This window comes from Callithrix jacchus, chromosome 21 (genome assembly GCF_049354715.1).
Source record: "Callithrix jacchus isolate 240 chromosome 21, calJac240_pri, whole genome shotgun sequence".
Lineage (NCBI taxonomy): Eukaryota > Metazoa > Chordata > Mammalia > Primates > Cebidae > Callithrix > Callithrix jacchus.
In genome coordinates this window covers 7,256,762-7,275,690 of record NC_133522.1, presented here as the reverse complement: position 1 = coordinate 7,275,690, position 18,929 = coordinate 7,256,762, and the positions used below count along the sequence as shown (strand labels likewise).

The following is an 18,929-nucleotide window of genomic DNA, read 5'->3' as shown; positions in this document are numbered from 1 at the left end:
TGATGTGTGGATCTTGGAAAGGGATTTAAAAAAAAACAAAACCTGAAAAGGGAGAGAGCTGGAGCTGAGGAAGAAGAGTTAGGTTACTGAAGAAGTATGAAGAGTCAAATATAGGAAAGGCAAGGGTGATAGACTGGAGGAAATTATGAAGAGATTACATGTGGCCAGAGTGGGAAGGAGCTGGACAAAGAGAAGTGAGGACAGGGAGAAGAAGGTTTGAGATTTTAAGGGAGATTTAGGCTTCACTAACATAAGGTCTAGAATAAACCTGTTGTTGGTTGGTCTGAGGACTGATGGCCTTTTAGGCTGGGAATTACATTAAGATAAAAAATACTCCTTTGACACCTGTACTAGCACACCTCACACTTTGGGAAAAGCTGCTCTAGAGCCTCATTTATATGGATGACTTTTCTCTAGTTGGTGATCATTAGGGTAAAGACCAGACTGAAGTTATCTCTGCATTAACTATACACATCAACGTATGCATAACATAGATTGTAAACGGAATTGCAAGACATATGTTTAAGCCAAAATAAAACATTCATAAGCACTGTAGAAGCTACTAATTAAATGTAAGTAATTAAAATACTTCTGGATTCAAAATCATACAAATATGGGTTCCAGTTCCTGCTCTGCCACTTAATTCTTTGTCCTTGGGCAAGTCATTTGACCTCTCTGAGACTCAGTTTTGCAATCTGTAAAGCTAGTAACATAATACCCATCATAAGGTTGTTGTTAGGTCTAAATAAACTTATGTAGCTAATGGTGTTTATATATTTTAAAATTATGTAAAAATAGTAGTTATCCTTAGTGATACATAAATGTATATTAATAAGCAGTCCTATTTGGCACTACTTTTGGATTAATTTTATCTTTAAATAAAATATATTTTTCTGGTAATTCAACTTTTTCATTCATTCAGATTACATCTATGATGTGAACTAACATGGTTTTAATGTGACAGATTAGGATTCAGCCTTTTAATCTTAAAGAAAATATTGAGCAGTAAGAAGATAAAGATGTAATCTTAGACTAAAAAGACATCACAGACCCATGTTACTTGGAAACTATTTTAACATATTAATGAACTGAAAGAAGAAAATATTTTTCTTTTTAAAATTTTGTTTTTATTATTTAGTTTTTAGACCGAGAAGAAATCAACAAATATTTCTTGAGCACTGTTTTGGTGTCACTCTTATTTTCCTTTTTCCAACCATATAACTGAATATTCTTTTCACAAATAAACTCCTACTAAGGAAAATGCTATTTCATTAACTAGTTACATCTAATTAGAAACCATATTTTAATGGTAAAGTTTCAAAGAACAAAGTTTGAGAGAATCTTTTCTTGAGAGTAATAGAGTCTGTTTTCTTTTTAATATAGTGAACAAATATTTAAGTTCTGAAAATCCACTGTTCTTTGAACTACGTGCCAGATACCTAATTGCTTGTGAACGCATACCCGAAGCAATGGCTCTTATTAAATCTTGTATAAATCACCCAGAAATCAGTAAAGACTTATACTTCCATCAAGCACTCTTCACATGTCTGTTTATGTCACCTGTAGAAGATCAGCTATTCCGGGAGGTATTGTTTGAGACTATTTTTGCCTATTACCATTTTAACCCTACCAAAAAAAAAAAAAAATAGTAGCCCACTGTTGTTCAATTCCTTTCACAGTAATGCCAAAGCTTTAAGGATTACATGATCTAGATGTGTTTTCTTTTGGCACCATAACTTAAGGTCATGTTGAAAAATCTGATATTAACAAATGATGAAATCAATAAAATATACTCATTAATAAGTATTATTCACATTGCACTTTGGATGTGATGGAGAAGAGGTCAAATAAAAGCCAACAAGCTGCTAGCTTGCCAGGAGGGGAAAAAAAAAAACACCCAAGAAGCATTATGATCTTGCAAAATAAAGTACTAGAGGTAAAATGCTCGTGTTTATTTTGTTTCTTAAGGTGAAGTAATTAATCTTTTCCTAATGGATCGTATGTACCTTTAGGTTGTGGACATTAATGAGATTAAAAGTAGTCACTGTAAAATGTAGGTGCTGTACAGTGAAACCATGAAAATATTTCTGTGCATCATCATTGTCTTTGTAGAAGAAAACTAGAAATCTAAGTAATTTCTTTTGAATGTTTAAACATTTATTGCAACTAGCTTCTTGGATATTTTTAATGATATGAACTGATTTCTCTTTTCCTCTTACAGCATTTATTGAAAACTGATTGTAAGAGTGGAATTGATATCATCTGTAATGCTGAAAAAGAAGGCAAAACTATGTTAGCCTTGCAACTCTGTGAATCCTTTCTTATTCCACAGCTCCAGAATGGGGATATGTACTGTATCTGGTAAGTGTCTGTAATAAAGAAACTGGAATGGTAAGATGGGCAACAGAAAGAAAATTGCCTAGCAGAGTGTGGACTTTATTTTTTAAATTGTTTGAAAATGTCAAGCTACTTTTCAAAAAAATGTATTGTGTAAGGAACAATAGTAGATTCTAAGAACTGGAGACTGTAAAAAGAAAAGATAATGTACCACTAAACTGAGAGTGTAAATGGTTAAGGGATGTGCTCAAATGAAACAATGGTTCGAAGTTAAATTTTAATTTGGAGTCTGAGTTTTTAAAACATTTATAAGTTGCTAGTAGGATATATGAAGCAGCAGGTTTACCCTAGCAATCATGTAATTTAAAATGTAGTATGAGTGATTTTAGGTACCTACAATAAAAACTCTTCAAGGGCTATTAGGAATTTGTTTCCTCAACTCCAGTATACACCCATATACCAATATACACACAGACACAGAAAAACTCTTAGCACGTTGCTATTTCATTAATTCTTAACAAAAAACTAGGTTTTATTTGCTAAACATTAAGAATCTGAAATAATCATGGGCTATAAACACTTTTTAAAAATCTCAGATACTTAAAACAATAACTTGAAAACATATAGCTGCATATCATACTACTTCAATATTTTTGGCTGGTTTTTTTGAGGAGTAGGTGAGAGACAGGGTTTTACTCTGTCACCCAGGCTAGAGTACAGTGGTACAATCACGGCTCACTGCAGCCTCAGCTTCCTGGGTGCAAGTGATTTTCCGCCTCTGCCTCCCCAGTAACTGGGACTATAGATGTGTGCCACCATGCCTAGCTAATTTTTGTATTTTTTTGTAGAGACAGGGTTTCACCATTTTGCTCGGGCTGGTTTTGAACTTCTTGGGCTCAAGTAATCTGCCTTCCTCAGCCTCCCCAAATCCTGGGATTACAGGCATGAACCACTGTGTCTGGATCTCTTCTTGTTTTAAAGATTAAAATCTTCAAACTCAGAGATAAGAGTTAAGTAGCTAGTTAGTAGCAGACGTAGATCTAGAAACAAGTAAATTTGTTTTCTATGGATTACAATATACTTTTAGTTAGATTGATGATGCTAATTTTTATTCTAATTTATATCATGTAAATTGAAATTTCAAATAGAGAAAGAGATTAGGAGTAGTGGTAAGACATATACACCTTTATATACAGTTATGCATCACTTAATGATGGGGATATATTCTAAGCACTATGTCAACAGGCTGTTTCCTTGCGTGAATATTGTAGAGGTACAGACCTAGATGGCTATATCCTCCTGCATATCTAGGTTGTATGACATAGCCTACTGCTCTTAGGCTACACACCTGTATGGCAGTGTTACTGTACTGAATGCTGTAGGCCATTATAACACAATGGTAAGTATTTATCTATGCAAACATAGGCCATTATAACACAATGGTAAGTATTTATCTATGCAAACATATCTAAATATAGAAAAAGTACAGTAAAAATATATTATAATCTTATGTGACCATTGTTGTATATGCAGTCTGCTGTTCACTGAAGTGTTGTTATACTGCATATAACTACAGTTTTGAAGTATTATCATTTTTTGATATGTGGTTATTTGGAAACTGAAAAGTCATGACAGTTATAATAGGTATTTTCCTATAGAATAGGAATGTTTTCTGTCCTTAGCTATATCACACTATTTAAACAGAGTATCTTTAATTCTTTCATTGTAATATACTCTCATAAATAACTAGAATCAAGTATATACACATAAAACGAGAAAAATACATTTTATTTCCTTCTTCTCTTGGTAACCAGTTTTTACTCTTTAGGGAAGGACCTTAAAAAATATTATAATGCCTTTATAATGCCTATCTTCCAGTTCCTGACCACAGATACCTTCTAAGAATGGAAGCTCAGTGTCTCCAGCTGCCTAACCTGAAAGGAGTCTTTAGCTTTCTTTTTGGCCATTCCTTCTAAGTAGTGTGGGTTCTGATGGCCTACCCTCTTATTTCTTCTGCCTCTTTTCTATATTTCTGAATGTTAAGGTCCCTTTTCTTCCTTCTAAAAGTTAATTTTACTTTAATTTGGCATGCAGGATTACTTTCAGCTTTCAAAGTCCGTGCTGTCTGTTTCATCCTGGCCTTACCTATAGTCAGCTTGTCATTTATCTCCCCTCTGTGTGAACAGAACCAGATCCAGTTTTGCTGTATCCTAAGCCAGTGGGGCAAGTTGCTAAGCCCATTTCTCTTACACAGTCATTAATAATAATAACAGCTGCAAATATTTGCTGAATGCTTCCTACAGTCTTTGCTTTATATATGCACATGTCATTTAATCCAGTAAGCTTATGGAGAAAATATTGTGTTCAAGCCGTTCAGCTAGTAACTAGTGAAGCCAGTGTTCAGACTTAGGCAGTCTTCCAGCCTCTGCAATATTAAAATTATTTAAAATAAATGGGTCAAGTCGGAAAAAAAAATCTGCATTTTAAGGGTAACTGACCTTATTATATAGTCTTTTCTCAGAAAGCATATAACTTAATCGTAATATTAGTTAGTTAATAGGGTCTTTTATCAGCAGTTACCTGGGAAATGTGTTTGAACACTGAATGAGTGCTGTGTTTTCTAATGTTACTCTGAATAAAGGAAAATGTATAAAAGCTTCATTAAACCTGCTCTGTTTGGTCTTCTAAAAGAAGACTATCGATGGTTTTCGGAATTTTTTTTTTTTCCTTCAGAATCCACTGTACAACTAAAACCTCAGATCCCATGTTGTAAATCCAGTCAAAATGGAGCTTCATAACACTATTCTGAGATTTCTGCTTTGCCTGCTCAAAAGCAAAGATCCATCCTGATAGCCTTCTCTTGGCAAACTTATTAGGATATTGCAATGTACATTTTAAATGCTTTCAGCATTTAGGGGAAGTATATGCCAGACAGTTCACCTAAGTTTTTCAATTCTCTCTCTGAATTCTTTTAATAAAGATATTGAATAGGAAGAATCCCGACCTTTATGTATAAGAAAACTGTATAAAAGAGGTAACAGTCATACAGCTAGTAAGAGATGCAGCTGGAATTTGTACTAGTTAGTCTGTAAGTAATAGCATCTGTGCCTAACCAGTGTAGGAAAAAAGGATTTAGGGTGCAGCAGGATGAGCTACATGAAAGCTCCATGGAAGGCCACTGCTGGTTCTCAAAGGTAACTGCTACCGGGGATGCTGAGATTGCTAATGCTTCTGTCATTGGCTTAAGTCTCTCTCGCTGCAGACCAGAGGAGCATCAGCAACCCCTAAGCTTAGTAGTTCAGAGTTGAGAGCATCCCAGAGATTCTGACTAGCCTGGCGGGGATCACTTTCTCACCCCTGAATTAATATCTGAAGGGGAGTGCAGAGGAGGGTTACAGTGGAGACATGGCCACTGCTATTCTACCTTTGTGTATTGGGCTTTTCCTGGAAAAGGGTGGCTTATTGAACTGGGTATGCCACTCCAATTAGTGTATAATGCTGTATTGAGATTTAGGTCTCTCTTATTTCCAATTTCATGTTCTTGCCACTGCACTGACTAAACAATGTGTCAGGGTATATATTTACAATATATTAATGGTTGGGGAAATAGGTAGGACCTATAAAATCTAAACAAGGAGGCATATGATAGGCATGAAATCAGTAACAGGGATAAGATCTTTCCTGAAGTAGGTATCACTTTAGTTTGGGGTATTCATGAAGGCTTTCCTGAAGAGATACTTGATATAGAGCCTTTGAAAGATAAGCTGAGTGTGGTGGCTCATGCCTGTAATCCTAGCACTTTGGGAGCCTGAGGTGGGTGGATCACGAGGTCAGGAGTTCAAGACCAGCCTGGCCAAGATGGTGAAACCTTGTCTCTATTAAAAATTTAAAAATTAGCCAGGCATGATGGCAGGAGCCTGTAATCCCAGCTACTTAGGAGGCTGAGGCAGGAGAATCGCTTGAACACAGCTGGCAGAGGTTGCAGTTAGCCAAGATCCAGCCACTGCACTACAGCCTGAGCGACAGAGTGAGACTTTGTCTCAAAAAAAAAAAAAAAAAAAAAAAAGCTTATCTTAGGAATGAAGTACTTTCCAAGTACGGCAGTCAGCATAAACAAAAGTGAGAATAAATGAAGGAGTTTAGCTGAGAGTAAGGAGTTCCTAAGAAGGTTTAAATCCTGAACCTTCTAACTCTAAAACCCACATTTCTATTGCTATTAACTTTATAGAGCATATTGAGTAGGCACTAAATGAAATGTAATCCGAGAGGCTGAAAACAGATCAGGTTAGAAACCACTGTAGAAGTATGTTTGTAAAATCAAAGGGCCTAATGTGGTAACATTGAGAAAGAATGATATAGATGAGAGCAAAAGTAGACTTGAAATGTAAGACCCTGCAAGATACACAGGTTAGAACCAGACCAGGATAGAGGAATGTTTACTGTCAGTGACTGATCTAGGAAATCATCAATTTTGCAGGAATATGACTAGTTATGAGTGGGTTAAGGGGATGGAAAGCAATATAAATGGAAATACCCAAGCATGACAACTGGAAAGCAGTAAAAGCTAGAGACGTGGTAGGAAGGCATGAAACCTCGTGAGAGTTCTAAAGGAGTATGGGTGCAAAAAAGGAGTTCGTGCACTGAAACTTAATAAATAGCTAGTGTGAAAGAGAAGTGGAATTCTGGTTTTACTTCTCATGTGTTGCTTGTTGTCATTTTCTGTTTTGTGTTTTCTGTATTGTCTAAGTAGACTATGTGCACCCTCATGATGGTAATCAAGCTCTCCTTAGATTTAATGCCTGTATGTGCTGAACTCAAAGCATATGCTCAGTAAATCCCTTTTTAAAAATATTTTCATTATTTTAATACTTTTAGATTATGATGCTTTGTACACTTTTATGACATTTTAAAGACTTCTAATTTGCTAAAATGTGACATCCAAACATATCAGCTCTATCATGTGATTTGCCTTTGCCTCAAAACCCAGTGCTCCTAGCCTTGTGTATCATATATATATCAATAAGTGGCCATATTTTAGAACAGAATCTACCTATGAAACAGTTCAAATGGTCCATAGCCTGCCTGTTTAAAAGTAGAAAATCTGAAACATACTATTTCTTAGTCAATTCTATAACATACTTGCAGTTTTATTTAGTACATCTGATATCTTAATAAACTGAAAATGAAAAATATGAACCGTTTCTTTATAGAAAGTCTTCAACATTGGTTTCTAACCTTAGAAGTAAAATCTTAACTAAAAGCCAAAGTTTATTATTTTTAAGTAGTATCAGTATTGCTACATTTGGATTAGAATTTCTGTTTTGATCCAATACGGAAACATCTTAGGTGTGCCAGCATATTGTTTGAATTTGTTCCTTACCACTGTACATTGTAATTTCTGATCTTTCTTTCTCTCCCAACTTATTTTACTCTCATATAGGTAGCAGAAGTAGCTTGGGGGTGAATGTAATACGTATTTACACTCATATACATTCCAGCCAGGGCACTGTAGAATCAGGGAAAGATAGCTAATGTCTGTATTTAAATCAACTATATTTGTGATAATTCTCTTTTTTTCTCATTTACAGGGAGTTGATTTTCATATGGAGCAAACTACAGCTTAAATCTCATCCTTCCAAACAAGTTTTTGTAGATCAGTGCTACCAGCTTTTAAGAACAGCAACTAATGTGAGAGTCATATTTCCTTTCATGAAAATCATTAAAGATGAGGTAAATAGGATATATTTATCCCTTGAATTTAAAATGAAGTAACAGTTCACTGAAACTTGAATCTCTTTTAATAAAATTTACTTGATTTTAAAATTGAAGGAAAGGAAGATTTTAAGGCCATGTAGACATGAAAGAGGATCCTGCAGATCTTTTAGTTTTTCCCCCAAAATATCAATAGGACTTTGAGTATAAAGATAAAACCACTTTGCATTTTAGGTAGCACCATTAAACTGAATCTTTATGTTGGTCACTTTTAAATACATAAGGACGTGTTTACATTTTAATTTTTTACGTATCTATGCATTTATCACATTCATTATCACATTACTCATTAGATGTGTGATCATGCAATGACATATTACCATGATACAAAGTTGGCAGCATTCTATCAGAGGCTTTGTTTTTTTCTTCTTTATTTCTAATTTATTTTGCTAATTGCATTCATGGTATGCTTATTAAATAGTGAATTATCATTCAAATGCATTCTCAAAGTTAACCTCCCCTTCCAGCAAAAAAGGAAAACTATGTTACAGAACACATCTTAACCTCTAATGTGCATTAGAATCACCTGTAAACTTAATTTAAAAAAATAAAGATGTATCCATATTTTTGTACCATGATTCTTATTTATACCATAAATTGAGATATATTATTATAGAAAGTTTACAATGTAAGTGAGGTTTTGCCAGACATCACAGAGCTTTCTTATTTTCACATGTGTGGTAAACCTCATAATATACTATAAAAGGAAAATTCAAAGACAAAATAAGTATTAAAATATGATGCTTAACTGTTTATACTCTACTAAAAAGACTTAGATTTGTTGGAATAAATCATTCAATCGCCTCAGTACTGTGAAGAGTCATAAATACTATGTGAGCTCAGGAGACATTATAGATGGCACATCTCAAAAGGGTTCACAGAAGAAATATTCAAGCTGAGGTTTTAATGACATGAGAATAGTACTAACATTTGTATAGACTTTTATAGTTTACAGAGCACTTTTTCTTCATTTTATTATTTGTTTTTTACAACCATCTGGTGACAAAGGGTAACACAGAAATGTGGGGAAGTGGGAGGGAGATGAGACTAACGGAGAGACTGTGTGTGGTAGGAGTGGTTGTTGGAGATACTTAAAGGGTTGTGAATGCTACAATTCATGCATTTCATTGAACAAACTGAAACTTCAATTCCTAAATATCCTGGGACCATCAAAAGATTTCAGGTAAGGAAGTAGCCTGTTCTCTTTTTTGATAATACTAACATTTTTAAACTTGAGCATCTGTATACATTATAATTTTATGAGCCAAGATAGAGGACGTAATCTGGGCACAATGGCTCATGCCTATAATCCCAGTACTTTGGGAGGCCAAGTTGGGCGGATCACGAGAGGCCAGAAGTTTGAGACCAGTCTGGCCAACATGGTGAAACCCCGTCTCTACTAAAAATACAAAAATTAGCCAGGCATGATGGCTCGTAGCTACTTGGGAGGCTAAGGCAGGAGAACTGCTTGAACTCAGGAGGCAGAAGTTGCAGTGAGCCAGTATCAGGCCACTGCACTCCAGGGTGATAGTGTAAGACTCTGTCTCAAAAAAATAAAATAATAAAAAAGATAGAGGATATAGACAGAAGTTTGCAGAAAGAAAAGGAATTCTGTTTTGAATGAATGGATTTTGAATTTGCTGTAGCTGAAAAATCTAGGTAGTAAAGTCTAATTATATTTGACATTTAGAAATAAGTTGGAATTCAGAAAGGATTCCAGGTTGTAGATGATGGGCTTATCTAAGTACATGGAAGAGGTCTGATTTTCACTCATTCTGCAGACGTTTATTCAGAGCTTACTGCACCAACTGTTATGCTAACAATAGAGAAATATAAAAAATGAGAAACTGTCCCCTGTAATTTAGGAATTCTAAGTTGGGTGAGGATACACACATACAAAGATGTTTATAAAACAAAATGGAGGCCGGGCGTGGTGGCTCACACCTGTAATCCCAGCACTTTGGGAGGCCGAGACAGGCGGATCACAAGGTCAAGAGATCAAGACCATCCTGGCCAATATAGTGAAACCCCGTCTATACTAAAAATACAAAAAAAAAGTAGCTGGGCATGGTGGCACACGCCTGTAGCCCCAGTTACTCGGGCGGCTGAGACAGGAGAATTGCTTGAACGCAGGAGGCAGAGAGGTTGCAGTGAGTCGAGACTGCGCCACTGCACTCCAGCCTGGCGACAGAGCGAGACTCTGTTTCAAAAAAAAAAACAAAAATGGAAATTTTTAAAAAAATAAGTTATTCTTGGTGGAAAGAATGGGGAATTTTAACTGTACTTCAGGGCAGAGACCTTCAGAGAAGAACTGATTCTCAAAGAATGAATAGGAGGATCAGTAGGAATTTAACTGGCGGGATAAAGTGAGAATAGGATACGTAAAGTTAAGGTCTGCCTGTGGGAGTGGTAAGTAGTTCTGCAGGGTTACACAGCATGTAAGAGACTAAGAAAACGTGAGGCTAGGAAGGTGGTAGTCCTCCCTGTAATCTATAATATACCATATGTAGGCAGTATGGTGTATGTACATAAATACGATGTTAAGGACATTATTGTGGTGTCTCTTCCAATCAAAATAAGCATTTAGATTATTCCAAACCACTAGAGACACTACTATAACTAAGATGGGTCGACAACTTGGATAAATAACATTACTTAATAAGCAAAATAGGTAGTATTTTTTCATGTAGCATTTTAATAAAAGTTCCCACTGGCAGTTTTTTTAAGCCTACTTTATTTCTTGATGTGGAAAATTGACAAATCTGTTAAAATACATGTAATTTTGACCCTTCTCTCAAAGAATATGAGATTTGTACCTAAAATAATAAGTGGGGGTCTAGAAGTATAAGAAATCTTAATCACCATAAGTTTATGAATCACCATAAGTCTATTTTGTATTATGGGTAGTAGGGCTTGTGAGACATGAAAATTAAACAAATTAGAAGCTAAAAGGCTATCTATTCCAGATTATTCCCAAGGTTAAAAAAAAAAAGAGAGAAAGGTCTATAAAGAGTGAAGGCTGCTAAATAAGGAAAATTGCACATTGGAATACCATGTTTATTTAGCTTTCATTTTAAGAGTTGTATTTTTTTAAAGATGGACTAGTATAACCATCTTTTTGGAAGAAAAGAAGTATTTAGCACTAATATTGTTCTTTTTACAGGTTGAAGAAGAAGGCTTGCAAATTTGTGTGGAAATATGTGGTTGTGCTCTGCAACTCGACCTTCATGATGACCCCAAAACAAAATGTCTGATTTATAAAACAATTGCACATTTTTTGCCAAATGATTTGGAGATCCTCAGGATTTGTGCACTCTCAATATTTTTTCTGGAGCGCTCCTTAGAAGCATATCGTACTGTTGAAGAGCTTTACAAACGTCCAGATGAAGAATATAATGAAGGCACAAGTAGTGTTCAAAATCGTGTTCGTTTTGAATTACTTCCAATTTTGAAAAAGGGATTGTTCTTTGACCCTGAATTTTGGAACTTTGTAATGATTAAGAAAAACTGTGTAGCATTATTGAGTGATAAATCAGCAGTTAGATTTCTAAGCGAAAGCACACTGGAAAATAATGCAGGTAATCTAAAAAGGACAGTGGAACAGCAAGGATTGGATGAAGGGTTTGACTCTCTTACAGATCAGAGCACTGGAGAGACTGATCCTGATGATGCATCTGGAGTGCTGCCTAAAGGTCAAATCAATACGAAGAAAAACCTTACAGCTCTTAATACTTCCAGAGTAGATCACAATGTCCCAAGGCATCGTTGTATGTTATGTAACAAGGAATTTCTAGGTGGTCACATTGTAAGGCATGCCCAGGCTCATCAGAAAAAAGGCAGTTTTGCATGTGTAATATGTGGTAGGAAATTTAGAAACAGAGGACTTATGCAGAAGCATTTAAAGAATCATGTTAAGAAGATACAGAGACAGCAAATTGCTGCAGCTCAACAGGATGATCAGGAAGTCACTGCTTTGGAAGAAATAAATTGTTCTTCCATTTCATTTGAAAATGGGAATTCTGATAGGAAGGATTTGGCAGTAGAGACTCTTACTTCTTCTAGTGACGGAAACAAGGAAGTCACCCCTGAGCATGTGGCTGAACTCATTGAAATTCCCATAAGTGTACCAGAAGATGTTATTGAAAATGGCAGTCCTGATACTTCTTTAAATAATGTCTTGAAGCCTTTACCTGAATGTGGGGATGATTATGAGGAGGAAGAGGATGAAGAAGGTGATTATGAAGAAGATGATTATGACCTGAATCAAGAAACTTCAATAATTCATAAAATCAATGGAATTGTGTGCCATCCAAAGGACATATATGCCACAGATCAAGAAGGAAACTTTAAGTGCCCTGCTCTTGGCTGTGTCCGAATATTTAAAAGAATTGGATTTCTAAATAAACATGCAATGACCGTACATCCAACTGATTTAAATGTGCGACAAACAGTAATGAAGTGGAGCAAAGGAAAATGCAAATATTGTCAAAGGCAGTTTGAAGATTCTCAGCATTTCATAGACCACCTTAATAGACATAGCTATCCAAATGTGTATTTTTGTTTGCATTTTAATTGCAATGAGTCATTTAAGCTGCCATTCCAGCTTGCCCAGCATATAAAAAGTCACAGGATATTTCAAGCTCAGTGTAGTTTCCCAGAATGCCATGAGCTTTTTGAAGATCTTCCTCTGCTATATGAACATGAAGCTCAGCACTATTTAAGTAAAACACCAGAATCATCTGCACAACCAAGTGAAACAATTCTTTGGGATGTTCATACAGACTCAGATCCTATTCATCAGGAAAAAGACTCATCTAGTAATGAGAAACAAACTATTAGTCTGCCAGTTTCTACTAGCAAATCAAGGAAAGATTCTACAGAACCAAAGACATGTATAGAAAGTATGGAAAAGAAAACAGACAGTTTAGTTCAGAATGGAAATGAACGTTCTGATGACACTGTTTCAAATATAAGCTTGATAGACCAAAAGATGCCTGACATAGAGCCAAATTCTGAAAATAATTGTAGTAGTAGTGATTTAGTCAATGGACACAGTGAAGTAGAGCAAACACCTTTAGTTTCGTCAAATCCTGCTTTGAAAATGGATACAAACAGAATCAGGACAGAAAATGGTTCCGTTTTACCCAGTGTTGTACCACAAGAACACAATACCTTGCCAGTATCTCAGGCACCTTCCAAACCAAATTTGACAAGTGAACATACTTCGTATGGCTTAATTTTAACAAAACCATACGTCAGACCATTGCCTCCCAGTTACCTTGATGAACGGTATCTCAGTATGCCAAAACGCAGAAAATTTCTGACTGATAGAGTAGATGCCTGTTCTGATCAAGATAACGTGTATAAAAAATCAGTGAAAAGATTAAGATGTGGCAAATGCCTGACCACCTACTGTAATGCAGAAGCACTTGAGGCTCATCTTGCACAAAAGAAATGTCAGACACTCTTTGGATTTGATTCAGATGATGAAAGTAAGTCTTGTCTTCTTAGTAGATATATCTGTAGAAAGAGAAAATGGCATAAATATAACGATTATAGATCCTTGAGATTGCCCTACTCCATGTGTTATTTTCTTTAATACATACAACCAGTGTGAGGTGATGCTAATACTACTGTTTTAGATCAGGTAACTGAAATTCACAGGTAATTGGGATAGGCATTTGCCTATGAACTTGCAAGGCAGAACCTGAACACGGGTTTTTCATATTCTCTGATTATACTTCTTCCATTATTGTATCAAAGGTTTTTCTTCATTCCAAGTTTCATGTAATGAAAGTTGTAATTTTGATGGGAATTATTTTTCATATGCATTTCAGAATATAAATCAAGTGAGTGTGTCTATTCGAAAAATAGAAGTAAAACAAGAACAGAAAATAATTGAGAGACAAAATCAGAAAAAGAGCTTACTTTTCTACTAATATCAGTATCCTTTAAAATGACAGGGTATAAATTAAACAGGAATCTGAGTTGGAATTACAGTCAAACGTCGTAAAACTTGAATTAACAGATGTGTTCCATTTTACAGGTGCCTGATAAAAATGTTTCAGAAAGATCTGCCAATCAAGCAGTAGTGTGAAAAAAGCACTATAAGAAAATGCATCATCAGTTTGCTATTTCCCTGATGGCCTTAATTTTAGAGTGGTCTCGGATTACTAAAGATAAAGACAAAGCACATTTTCTAGAATGAACTCACAGAGGAGATGTGCTGGCTTAGACTCCAAAAGGGTTATTATAAAACTCCCAAAGTACCAGTTTTCCAGAAAGCCACATTTTTAAAAAGTTTATGATTAATAGCAGCAGCATGTTCAGTTTCGCTTATATGAGAAACATGCTTAGGCAACTAATCAGAAAACCAGCTATGGCCTTACAGAAAGGGAGAAGTTAACCCATTATGAAAAAGTGTGTGTGGGGAAGGGGGGTGATTTACAATAATAAACAATTTAAAGTCTTATTCTACAAATGGGGTTTGTTTTCTTGTCATGCATAATCAGATTATGTCCCCTCCCTCTGGTCAAACATGGTTTAAGGAACCGCTGCTGTTTGGTTTGTGATATGATTTAGAAACTTATACATTAACTTACCACAGTGCTATCAATTAAAGATTCTAACTGGTTCCCAGATGACTAATTAGGTCAAAGTTCAATGAATGGCATGCCAGCATTGAAAATTCAAAAACAAAACAAAAAAACACAATGCTTTGCTAGTAAGCTCTTGATAGAACCTCCCACCAACCACTTTTGTGGTATATGTTAGTTACATGTAAAGGGCAGCAGTGTCGATAAAATAGAAAAACCCCATCAGTAACTCTGGGGAGATGAAAGGAATCTAAGACCTTTACAGGCTTTGTAGTTGAAGGAAAACACTGAATTGCAAATTCTTCAATGTGAATAATGGTAAAAGCACACTGGGATATTTCTATTTGTATATATGTTAGGACATTGCTTGATGATTCATAGTAAGGTCCTTTAGACATTAATGTGAGTTATCTAAGTACAGTCCTATTAAAACAACTGGCTCAAAAAATCAGCTAAGAATCAGGTTGAGAATTCATTCATTTTATTCTATTAGGAGAGGTAATTCCAAAATAAGCCATACTATTCCTGTTTTTTAATTCATTAGTGATGAGTCTGGTCTGAATAGTAATTTTTATATGTAAAAGGAAGCATTTGCACAAGAAGAACACAATAAAATACATTCATGCATTGTTTTCCTTGGTGATAAGTTATTTTCCCAGGGAAGATTTTAACTTAATAAATTGTTAAAACAATAAATATTTTTAAAAATGCCCTCAGATGTTTTCCACTTGTCCATTATTGAAAGGAAGATGCTTAAAGCCTTCTTTTACCTAATAGTGTGAAATCTAAAACAGTGATAAAAAGCCAAACTGTTTCAAAGCAGATCTCCTGCTGTCCCAATGTCAAATATTCCAGTTATTCTAAATAATAAAATCTTTGTTCCAGGCAGATAATCCCATCAGACCCTACTATATTAGAGCTTCTGAAAGTGGGGAATTTCTTCCAGGTAGCATCTGTATTTTATTAGGATTTCCAGATCATGATAGATCAGATGATTTTTTTTTAATTTCCCGGCTTTTATTAGTTTATCATTAACTTTCACTACTATGCAATGATGGCCATTAAGTCCATTCCAAATTTAAATTTGTTTTTGTTATGTAGCCTACATTAGGCTGTGGAATTTACATTTAGGTAACTAAACACAATTCATAATCAAGTTTTAAAATCTTTTCTTTAAGGTCAGCTAAAAAAAAGGTTTTTTGTATTTCTTGATACTAAAAATGTAATGATTTTTATTTCAGTTCATTCTAAAAGTATGTCATATAATAAAAAGTCTGTTTGGAAACTGGCTTATTTGAACAGTGAAGTTTTTTTAAATATAATTTCTGCTTTGTACATTTTCCAGAAGTTTAACTTAATATTTTATCACATTTTTTACAAGTTGTACAATTGACATAAATCCATGCCCACAAAGTATTCCATTTTCATTACTTTTACTGTTCATGCCAAGATGTTTTAAATGTATTCCATTTGTTACTTGTCTTTGAGGTTTATTTCTACTTTTGTGTTGCTAAGAGAAAATTATTTCTGAAAGACAGATCAAACTGGTTTACATATAACTAAACCAAGGAATGTTTTATAAAATTCTGTTTGACCACACTGTTCTAACCTCGGTTTATATACTTCTCAAATAGCTATTGAAAGAATGTGTTCATTTTATTTTGTGTCTTTTAAAACATAAACCTACATCATTTTGCTTTTATAGAGTGCATAAACTTCCAAGGGTTCTAATTTGAGCTTCAGAAAAAAAGGAAGTTTGCTTCTTATTCCTCAGATTCTTCTCCTTTTCTTCTCCTGTTTTGAGGATGTATTCATCCTACATGGACCAAGTTTCAAATCTTTGTTTTTAAATAAAAATTTCCTTCAAAAAAATTAAATGTTAAATTTCCGCTGTGTGTCAGTAAGGTCAAGAAGACAGCAAATCTGAATTTTTGCTGCTCAGATATTATGAGGAGGCAAAAAGGGGAATTTCCGTGGACAAGGACACTGGTACTTTGGGCTTTAGCCATATTCATTTTTCCAAAACCACCAATTATATAATACGTAAGTAATTTGTATCATTGAACTTGTGATTCTTTTCAAATCACACTGAAGGTTCAGCTGTACTCCTTTCATGTTCCGTTTAATACTGTTGTATGGATGAAAAACCTAAAAGGGATGATAGTGTTTATTTTTTAATTTATTTGGTACTGTAAAACACCTTTTCAGAATGAGTAAAATGCTGCATATGCATTTTGGAATTGTTAATATGTGAAAGATATTACAGATTCAGCAAGAAAGGAAATTTGTGCTTCCTTGTTGAACATTAAATTATTTTACTTTGCATTTTATAAGAGTACAAATTAAAACTGAGCCATTGAACTGCAATAAATCAACAATAGTGTCTCATTTCAAGAAATTTTTTGTACTGTACATAGATTTGTTCAATAAAACATTGTCCTTGTTGGTAATCAAGTGTTCAATTTTATGTAGTACATACATTGCTTTCAGAAGGAATTAGACTTATATGAGGTATACATGAAATGATACCTATTATGTCTCACAAAGGAATGGCATATTTCAGTCACCATACTTGCATTGAGTGATTTTTAAAACGTTATCAAAAATAGAAACATCTAAAATTTTACACAAAATAGGCACTTTTGGACATTATAATGAATGCCTGTATGCAGGAATAAAAGCTGACAGAATTCTGTTTTACTAAAGTCACTTCAGGTAAGTGGGTTCGGTGTGATAGAGTACTTTGCAAACTTAGTAAGTGTAGGAACACTCCAAAGGTAAGAGAGTAGATAAATCTGTCAGAAAATGAAGAGCTTCTGGTACAACTTAAAAAAACAAAGACTGAAATCATTTTGAAATATTACAATATAAATGATGATGAAAATTACTTCCTAGGAAATAATTTCAATGGGGAAATATTTAAGTCAATAAGCTGTAACCAAAAGTGATGCCCTTGAGCAAGAGGGCTCCTACTGTTTTGGCTCACTAACAAAGGAAAACCCTCCATACTATTTGCTGTAACTTGCAATTGGATAAAATGGGGCTCTAAGTAGGGAAAAAAATACTTTCGATAATAATGAGATCACACTGCAGTAGATAATGGGATAAAATGATTTGTGCATATTACAAGCATTATGCCTTGAAACTCTATGAAAACGTTACTGAAGCATTCTAGAATTGAGATCTAAGATTATCAGTCTGATTTATGGTTGTATGATCTTAGACTCAATATATTCCATATTCAGAACAATGAGCGTATTGTGGTTTTTGGACAGAGTTATTGGGGTTTAGATAACTTCATTTTCCTTTTCTGAAATTTGAGGAATTCTGGGAAGTAAATACTACTAAATAAGCTTCCAAGATAACCAATTTAAGCTGCTTTTCATAGCATAGTATCTGTACTGATTTCAAGAATCAACTGATAAAACATGTTTTAACTGTAAATCAAGATTTCAAACAATCAACTAATACTTGGAATAAAAATTGTAAATGGTAGAAAGTTTCATGGCTTATTGATGGGTACTGCACACTGGAGGAAGAAATGGCTTGTTTACATAAGCTCCATCTAATTCTCACAACTCAAGGGTAAATATGAACTCTGCTCTTTAGACACCAAAGCTCAGAAAGGTTAACCTGATTAAAGTCACATAGTTAATAAATGGAGAGGGTGACTGAAAAATCAGATGTGTCCTAAAACCATGTTTCCATTGTGCCACACAGTTTTCCCTAGAAAGGCAGAGCATGAGTGGATCTAATAATCCAAATAGGGTCAGATTTGCCTGAGGATCAGTGATTTCAGAGTCAAAGGATGAAGCCTGGGAGAGAGAATTCTGGTTGATGTAGTATTATCTTCTAGCACTGATTCTTAAAAGTGTGGTTTCGAGAGCAGCAGAGCCAGCATCAGCTGGGAATTTGTTAGAAATGCTAAATTGTGGTCAGTTTGGAGGCCATCTGCCTTAACAAATTCTCCAGGTGATTCTGATACAAGCTAAGGTTTGAAAATCATAGATCTAAAGCAATAAGCTTCTTTGTATTTCCCGAGAAGATAAACTGTTTACCCTTAAATTTATAGAACCTTCTAAAAATTAGTTTCCAAGACATTTAAAGAAGTTCCCTATGAATAGGTTAAATTGTTGGGTGAAAGGATACTTTAGTAGTACAATCTCATATCCCAAACTGCTCTAGAGGGTTTTTTGTTGTTTTTTTGCTCAAGTTGTATTCCTA

At 34.7% G+C, this 18,929-nt stretch overlaps 1 protein-coding gene across 2 annotated transcripts in view; it reads left to right on the top strand.

Annotated features, from left to right (window-relative positions):
• Positions 1 to 17,155, top strand: part of ZNF654 (zinc finger protein 654) — a 90,352-nt gene extending 73,197 nt beyond the window's left edge. The window contains exons 5-9 of one of the 2 annotated variants that reach the window (XM_008986450.5): positions 1,384 to 1,586; positions 2,222 to 2,361; positions 7,926 to 8,067; positions 11,273 to 13,601; positions 14,156 to 17,155. In XM_008986450.5, the coding sequence (XP_008984698.4) occupies positions 1,384 to 1,586; positions 2,222 to 2,361; positions 7,926 to 8,067; positions 11,273 to 13,601; positions 14,156 to 14,163 (2,822 nt within the window). In that variant the 3' untranslated portion in view covers positions 14,164 to 17,155. The remainder of the gene's footprint in view (positions 1 to 1,383; positions 1,587 to 2,221; positions 2,362 to 7,925; positions 8,068 to 11,272; positions 13,602 to 14,155) is intronic. The other variant, XM_078358577.1, reaches the window with a different exon arrangement.
• The last annotated feature ends 1,774 nt before the right edge of the window (positions 17,156 to 18,929 follow it).